Genomic DNA, 8650 nt, shown 5'->3' with positions numbered 1-8650 from the left:
CAGTGGAATAATTTAGAACATACAATGCAAAATAAGTGGATACCATTCATAAATCTATGAGAATTCCACTGTCTACCTGATATGAATTTATTGTTGAAATATGGATTTAGATCATTTACTTTATATAGTTAATGTGTGCTTAGTTTCATCTAAATGTAGGTTTTGTATACAGAGTTTTTTTTAAGTCCATGATTTTCCTTTGAAGTATAAATTAGCTTCTAAACCAAAGAACAAGAAACTTCAAATCACACTTTGGCACAGTACATGAGGAAATGTATTTTATTTTGTAAGTTACTTTGCACCAGTGCTAAAACTAATAGTAGGCTGCCTCCTTACTGAACTTAGACCTGCCAAACTGTTTCTGAACAAAGAACCATCATGCCTTTGAATAGAGCATCAACTCCTTGGTTTACCTGCACTGCCCTCTTGTGGTAACGTCCATCGCTGCATGGTAATTTTTAAAAAAAATGACGCTGTTTCAAAACATCAGCACATTCTTTATTTACAAGTCCTTACATGACAAAAAAAATGGTGTTGACAGGCTCAAGACTACATGGAGATACAATGGCGACAAATGCTCAAACTAGAATTTCAAAGCAAATGGAGCAAGTCTGACGACCGGTGACGCAGCTGGTAGTGAATGCGGTGTATGGGTCATCATTTCAAGTCTAGAGACTTAGTAAATCTATTTAAACTTGCATATGGCATTTTCCTCAGTGTTCAAGTCAAGCATGTGACATGATCTACCGAGACTCAGCTTGGAGCCAGTTCCAGCAAGTCAAAGAAAAACTTGAACTCCACTACATGAAGACAGGAATGTGCACATTCTTGTTCAGTTCAAACACAAATATCCTAGCAGTATCTTTTCACACAGCAAAACCACACCAAAGAAAATCCCCACTCCTGTCAGCCAGGACATGACAGCAACAACAGAGGAGGAGGGACACGTGTGGAAGTATTTTTCTTGCGACAACTTTCTTCTTCTTTTTTAAATAAAAAAAACCTAACACTTGTGAATGTCACACATACACACAGCTGGTTAACAGGCTAACTGTATGCTTGGGAGTCTTAATATAAAAGCTGAGAACAAAGGGCACATTTAGGACAAACGGAGGGCAGGATGGATGAAACAAACCCATGGCACTTTGAATAAACAAGGGGATAAAATTAGGCATCTGAACAGGTAAGGCGTGGACCGATCTAAATAGACTTTCTGTAAAAACTCTGCACGATGTAAAAGCTCTCTTACACATAAGCTTAGTCTCTGCCTAAAGTAAAATCACCTGTTTAATATTACATTATAAACATTATACAGATGGTTTTCCCTACCAACTAGTCATGCTGCACACAGGCAAAATTGTTAAGAGTCTTAGTTGTACAAGCTTGCATCTGTTGTTGGCTTTACTGGAAATACAACTCAGGATGGGGGCATATTTCCCTCCTTTGTACTCTTTATTATCAATGTAATCTCTCCCCTTTCAGTTGTAAAATCACTGACTATGGATCTGGATGTTACTCTGAAACTAAAGGGCAGAAGTGTAGTGGATCGAGCAATACAACAGTACATGATGCTGTGCATTTCCACAGACTCAGTACTGAAATGCACACATCAACAGCAAACATCCTAAATGATTTTTATGATAAACCTGCAGTACTTCCCTGCATATGCACTACAGCTGTTTCATCTGTACATACACATTTTCAAGTATGCGAGAGGACTTCTTGACATAGCTAAAACAGGTTTGCATCTCCTTAGTGAAAGAACTGAAAACAAAACTAAGAAAGACGGGCAGTACCCTCTTCAAAGCGAGGGGCATTCCACAATTTGGGTCCAAAAACTAAATGATACTGGTTTAATGTCAGCCTCCCCGGTGTAGTATTATAAAAACAAAAGCAAATCAGATTTACATGACCGAGTGATTGGTCATCATTGGGATCAAGTCTGTTTGAAAATAAAACTAAGAAATTTTAGAGAGAAACACACTGAAAGTGTTGTGTGACGCAGTGCTTAAACTGACTGTTACCAAGAGTTGGCTGTTCCCCTTCACAATGCACCCGCACTGGTTTTAAGTGTCTGGGACAAAGTGTTTTTGTTCTATCTCTGGCAGACAGCTATTGCCTTGGGTCTGAGGAGCGAGGTTGTGGATCCACGGGTACATTATCCACAGGCAAAGGCCTAAAAATCACGAGGAAAAGAGAAAAAAGCAACTAAGAAAAAACAGTTACCTAACACTTGTGGTCAAAGGTTTAATTTCTTTTTTTCTTTTAAAACAGGAACTACAAAAACTGAGTCTCTCCCCAGACTTACATGGAGCAGCAGGATTGGGTATTTCTTATTAACATGATCGCACTACTTTCTTTTCACAGAGGCAGCATCTTCATCCTTCAGGACAAACTTTTTCCTCAGAGCTTCTGAAATCAGCGAGGCCGAGTCCTCCTCCCTGAGGGAAGTGCAGCCTCTGTTGTACCTGCATCACAACACCAAAACCATTAAATTCATGACTACAAACCTGAGAACTCTGAGGCTTTCTGCACATCAACATCTCCTACCTGTCTTTGCTCATCTTCATGCGGTTCATGTCCTTCAGGATGTCCATAACATCAGCAAAACTGGTGGACTTTGATAGCGACACTGTATCCTCCTCTGCCTCCCGGAAGTCCATGCTAGGCCTGTCCAAATCAAAGGTAGCTGATGCTGTCATAGAAACAGGGGGCAGAGGGTCAGGGACCAGCTCTGAAACCACAGAGACGGCATCTTTCTCATCTTCCTCTTCCTCCGGTTCTTCTTCCTCTGTGACGTCGCTGATGACAAAGGAAGCAGCCGCCGTGGGGGCCGGCTGGTAGGACGCCGCCTCGAAAGGCGCCATGGAAAAGCTCATGCTTGTGTCATCAGGCGAGAGCAGATCTGGGGTGAGGGGGTTAGAGCCTGAAAGAAAGCAGAGAAATGGTCTGTGCAGCAGTTGTTTAGTTTGTGCCTCTCAGTAATGTCCCACATAAACAACTGCACCTTTCAAACTGAGCCATGTCTGATTATTTCCTTTGAATCTAATATAAAGTCAAAGTATAAACATAAACAAGCATAAAGCGTTTTAAGCACTGCTTCTACGTCTTATTGTCCTAATTATTCATAGTTCACGTAATCCCCTATGTGTGAGCTCCCTCCAGTGCTCACACATCACAGCTGTGCACAAAATCAATTCATCAGGCAGTTGGAAATTTTAAATCAGTACCTAAGTACTTAAACATCAGTTCCAAAGAGCCACTTCAAGCTGGATCCACAGATCACTTGTTCAAGTGGCCTATTAAATAACAAAGGTAAACATGTCTACAGCTTCTTCGTTTTGGTTTCTATAGCCCATTTCCCCATTAATGACATTAAGGTGGAGGTGTGATCATACTCTAGTGCAGGGGGTGGGCAACTCCAGCCCATGAGGGTCGGTGCCCTGCAGGTTTTAGATGTGTCCTTGAACCAACACAGCTGATTTAAATGGCTAAATGACCTCCTCAATATGTCCCGAAGTTTTCCAGAGGCCTGGTAACGAATTAATGATGTGATTCAGGTGTGTTGACCCAGGCTGATATCTAAAACCTGCAGGACACTTGACCTCGATGCCTGGAGTTGCCCATCCCTGCTCTAGTGGAATTGTTTGCCTGATAGATGAAGACTTCCATTTTTTTAATCATAAATCAGAATTAAAGTCAGAATCCATTTATTTGAATTATAATACAACACAAAGAACACAATGCAAATGAATAGAGCTCATATTAAATGGGTAACTCTCAGAGATTATCTTTACTCACTGACCTACAAACTGATGCCAAGATATCTTAGTACCAAAGAGCCATGCAAAATCAGGGCTGCTGACTTGGCAACAAAGGAAACACAGTCATGGGAAAAGTAACTCTGTCACAGGCTCAATAAAGCAATCTTAAAGCTCCAATCCTCTGCGGACCTCATTTAACCAGACTGCCAGTTTCCACCCACCACAGCGCTATGGTTGATATAGCAACAGCTGACAACACCTTACCAGTGTGGTAGCAAATCTCTGATTGTGTTACCTGAATCACTTGCCACAATTTTAGCGATCTGCGCTCGAAGTCTGCTGAGCTCATCCTGCAGTGCTGTAGTACGGTTCAGTGCAGTCACGCCAGGCTTCTTCAGCCCCTCCATCCTTTTGCCCTCACGGCGGAAATTGGGCACAGATGAATTCCTGTGAAGCACCAGGAGCGGTGTGGGTCGCCATTCGTGTTTCAGAGGACGTGTGTCACTTCTAAAAACAGAAGAGCAAGTGTTTACTGTCACAAAAAACAGATTTGAGGTGTTGAGTCTGTTTATCTCCCCAGGGTACAAATGTCTCCTTTTAACAACTCCCCAGAAGAGATCTTTGTCAACAGCTCATCAGATAGAGGTGTCTATTGTGAAACATTGGCACTGTAATTAAGCCGACCTTTTTCAAATTTCATGAATAAAAGGACAAAAAAAACCCACCAAGATGAAGCAACACCTGTCTAGTACAGGAAAATAGGACAATATATCAGTTTCCTAAGTTGGAAAATAAGTGTCTGGTTTAATGCTGTTGAGAAGAATTAACCCGGCACTACTCCATAACCTTCATGTTTACCTTTCTATTCGGTTCAGTCTAGACTCACCTCACTCTGGCATATGTCTCCTCTTCATCTGCAACAATCCAGGCTATGTCTGCCAAGGTAGGAACCATAGGCCCGTCCATTGGACGAAGAGAAGGCAGACCTGGTAGCTCCTAATGCACAAAGACATTAATGTATACAGCAGCGTTTTTTTATATAAAAAGGACAGAATAATTAGGAGAATACAGTATTTTTCATATACCTGGAAGCATGCCCTTTGAGGAGGTTTAAGTGGAAGAGTGGAACCTATTCTTCTCACAACACTGCGCGTGGATCCGTGAGGCTTATTTTGCCAGATGGGTATAACTTCCTGCAAACAATAAAAACACATAAGTTTTTTTTTCTTGCTGGATTTGTTTCTCTGAACAATCCGTGTGTGTAAAACACTCTTTAAAACTTACCGTTTCTGCTTCCATGTTAATTGTGGATCAGTCTCATTCGTCTCATCAGGAAGTTGCACACCAAAGTTTATTGCTGGGAGTGTCTGAAGACAGAGAATTTCAGTAAACAGATGTCATGTGAGAGAGACTGCCAGTTCTCGGGACCGAAAATTGCTTATTATTTAAGAGCAATGATGGGAATAGCGGCGTTACATGTAACGGCATTACTAACGGCGTTACTTTTTTCAGTAACGAGTAATCTAACTAATTACTATTCCTATCGTTACAACGCCGTTACAGTTACTAACAAGAAAATATGATCCGTTACTATTTTTCAACAAACAGATGGTTGAAGCTGTGTTCAGCTTACTGCATCTTATATCAGTTGCACGGAAGTAGCTGTAAGTAATCTGGACGCTACAGCTTTAAGCAGCTGCACGCACTCCCGCAGACGGTAATCACGATCACTGTCTAGCACAACACCTGGAGCTAAGGGTGCAAAACAATCGCATGAGTGCTGCTGTTTGACTGAGGAAGAATAAAGTAGTCGTGGTAAGCCAATCACATGACCACTTAAAGACAAAGCAACAAGGTGATATAAACCAGTTTTTAAATTGTGTTGATAGGCCACGTAAAACCAGAGCCATGATAAACAATATATACGCGGTGTTTTTTCCTCAATAGTTTCGCCACGTTTACTGTCTAAGCCAGGGGTGGGCAACTCCAGGCCTCAAGGGCCGGTGTCCCTGCAGGTTTTAGATGTGTCCTTGAACTGACACAGCTGATTTAAATGGCTAAATTAGCTCCTCAACATGTCCTGAAGTTCTCCAGAGGTGTGGTAACAAACTAATCATGTGATTCAGGTGTGTTGACCCAAGGTGAGATCTAAAACCTGCAGGACACCGGCGAGGCCTGGAATTGCCCACCCCTGGTCTAAGCACAGCGCTAGCAAGCACTCTCTGCTTATGAGCAAAAACCAAAAACCAGGAGAAGTTTTAGGAGTGACAGCGAGAGAGAGAGAGAGAGAGAGAGAGAGAGAAACTGCAGAAAAAGAGAGAGAGCGAGTTTTGAGATGTGAGAGATGTGTGACGTTTAGCGTGTTTGGAGTGTGATACACCTGCTGCTGTCAGACCTGCAGGTATCAGGCTTTGATGTTCTCCCTTATAGTGGACAGAAATTATTTTTTCAGAGTGGCACAAATAATTTGTGTGGCATCTTATTGAATGCAGAACAGCTGATTGTTCTGTAAATAGTTTGAAATGGTTATTTTAAAAAATCAAGGTAGAAGGTAAATGGATGCAAATAAGAAGGGAGGGAAAATCAAAAGTAGTTAAAAATTGCCAATTATACCCTGGACCCCAGAGGGTTAAACGTTTTTTAAAGTAACGCAATAGTTACTTTTCAATAAATTACTTTTAGAATATTGTAACTCAGTTACTAACTCAGTTACTTTTTTTTGAAGAACTAACTAGTAACTATAATTAATTACTTTTTCAAAGTAACTTGCCCAAAACTGTTTAAGAGTAACAGGAAAAATCTGAACACATGGTTACTTCACAAGAACTAGTACTCTCCCATAAATTTGATTTTGCTTGTTTTAGTAAAATATGATATAAAGCAGTTGTGAATATCGATGACTTGTTACTTAGTACTAATGCAGGGCGATTCGTGTTACTTACCAAACTTTCCAAACACATCAGAAATCGCCATAAAAGGCTCAAATACACAGTTAAGTTATCAGCACTCATTTGATTGTGGCTTTTTTGAGAAATTTCTTTTTTAAAAAACGAGTCGTAAACAGGTGTTATAAACTGTCACGCCTCGGGAGCTAGTCAGAGCTGGTACAGCTTAATCACACTCCATCGTCTATCTGGTAAACATCAAATAACGGAGTAATAATCGTGAATGCTAAAATTGCTAGGTAGCTAAAACCGGTAATTTTATTAATGAAAACGACGCATGCTACTTTGTCTGACGTTAAACTGGATGAAAGCAGGTGCAAAGCGGTAGAAAGATAACATTTAGTCCTGTGATTTGCGAACAGCTTTGCTGAGTTTGTCATTAGCCGGGTAGCTAACCTAAAAAATGGTCCCAAACACAGGCACCGTCACCTAGCTTTAGCAGCGCCAAAAACGGCCCCCTGCTTGACCCCTCAAATGTAAAATTCATCAACATATCTCAGCATGTTTCGTACAACTTAACAGAATTCAGCACAAGCTTGAAAACTGTAACTTACCGCTGATTATAAATGACTACAATCCCGACGATGAAGTGGAAGCAGCAGCTTCTCCTCTTCGTCTTTCAGATTGTTGTCGTTCAGCAGGCCGGAAACCTGTACCTCTCTGTCCTGCGATCTGATTGGCTGCAGCTTCACGGGCTTCCTTTCCTTGGTTCTAGAGCACCTCCTACAGGTGGAAGTGAACAGTGCTTACAAATAAATCCACGAATATCTTTTACCAAAAACCACGAGCTGTTATTGTTGTCAAACTATGTTCAGTATATTGCTGTGTTGAGCCCAACCCTCAACACCACATGACCTACTTTTAAGAATAGTACAATTATAATTTGAGGGTTTATAAAGTCTTGCAGGTGTTTAATGCTATTTACTACAAAAGTCGGATATTTGTTGTTGATTATGAATTGCACAATGCAATGATATAAGTGGCCAAAAAGTACTTCTCAGTATAAGGTAGTGCATTTCAATATCCCGTATGGATTTATGTTTAAAACCCAGTGCAATTAATTTAGACATGATTAAAATAACCTGCTGATGTTCAAGCCAAACATCAGAATGGGGAAGAAAAAAATGTGTTTTAAGTGACATGAACATAGGATGGATGTTTGTGCCAAAAGTTTGGACTAATGATCTGGGCAGTGGGGGTGGGGGTTCAGCAGAGGATGTACTTCCTGAGGCAGCTGAAGAAATTCAACCTGCCAACACGGACGATGATGCAATTCTACACTGCAATCATCGAGTCCATCCTCACCTCCTCCATCACCGTGTGGTACGCTGGAGCCACTATCAGGGACAAACAGAGACTGCAGCGTGTTGTGCGCTCTGCTGAGAAGGTGATTGGCTGCAGACTCCCATCTCTGCAGGACCTGTACACCTCCAGGACACTGAGGCGTGCAGCTCGGATCTCAGCTGACCCTTCTCACCCTGGACACAGTCTGTTTGACCTGCTCCCCTCAGGCAGGAGGCTCCGGTCCATTCGCACCAGAACCTCTCGCCATAAGAACAGTTTCTTCCCCTCTGCTGTTGAACACATGAACAATAACCGTATGACTGTTCCCACCACTAACACATGACCCTACGCTGTGTTCACTGCATCATTCCATGTTTGGCACTGATCACCACCTGCACTCATGTATATATCATGTATATATCTATCTATCTACTTAGCACTTTTAATTCTTATTCTCATTTTTATTTTCATGTCTATTTAAGCTTAATTTATAACAGTATTTATAACAGTATGTTTGCACTGAAGCACCGCAGCAATTTCCTAATGTTGTAAACCCGCTCAACATTTGGCAATAAAACCCTTTCTGATTCTGATTCCTTCACAACCATATATATATATACAACAGTAACTCAAACAACCACTGGTTACAACCAAAGT

At 41.3% G+C, this 8650-nt stretch overlaps 1 protein-coding gene across 2 annotated transcripts; it reads right to left on the bottom strand.

The window, feature by feature from the left end:
* Positions 1-476: 476 nt before the first annotated feature.
* Positions 477-7402, bottom strand: mtfr1l (mitochondrial fission regulator 1-like). Of its 2 annotated transcripts, XM_080870012.1 has the most exons (8): positions 7264-7402; positions 5049-5131; positions 4850-4957; positions 4651-4760; positions 4060-4271; positions 2551-2926; positions 2309-2468; positions 477-2176 (listed from the first exon to the last, which is right to left on the bottom strand). In XM_080870012.1, the coding sequence occupies exons 2-7, from the start codon at positions 5061-5063 to the stop codon at positions 2351-2353; spliced, it is 939 nt and encodes a 312-aa protein (XP_080726138.1). In that variant the 5' UTR covers positions 5064-5131; positions 7264-7402; the 3' UTR covers positions 477-2176; positions 2309-2350. The 2 variants fall into 2 exon arrangements, with proteins under 2 accessions (XP_080726138.1, XP_080726137.1); XM_080870011.1 differs by having other exon boundaries at positions 477-2468.
* Between the last annotated feature and the right edge of the window lie 1248 nt (positions 7403-8650).

The sequence above is a fragment of the Rhamphochromis sp. 'chilingali' genome, assembly GCF_963969265.1.
Source record: "Rhamphochromis sp. 'chilingali' genome assembly, chromosome: 21".
NCBI classification, from domain to species: Eukaryota; Metazoa; Chordata; class Actinopteri; order Cichliformes; family Cichlidae; genus Rhamphochromis; species Rhamphochromis sp. 'chilingali'.
The sequence above is the reverse complement of the archived record's forward strand: the minus strand, read 5'-3'. Positions and strand labels throughout refer to the sequence as shown.

Bases quoted from the DNA above. Each gene is read 5' to 3' on its own strand.
- mtfr1l (XM_080870011.1), bottom strand. The intron at 4,761-4,849 runs GTATATGAAAAA...TTTGTGCATTAG, and splicing joins CTCAAAGGGCATGCTTCCAG to GAGCTACCAGGTCTGCCTTC. The intron at 4,272-4,650 runs GTGAGTCTAGAC...TTCTGTTTTTAG, and splicing joins GAGACATATGCCAGAGTGAG to AAGTGACACACGTCCTCTGA.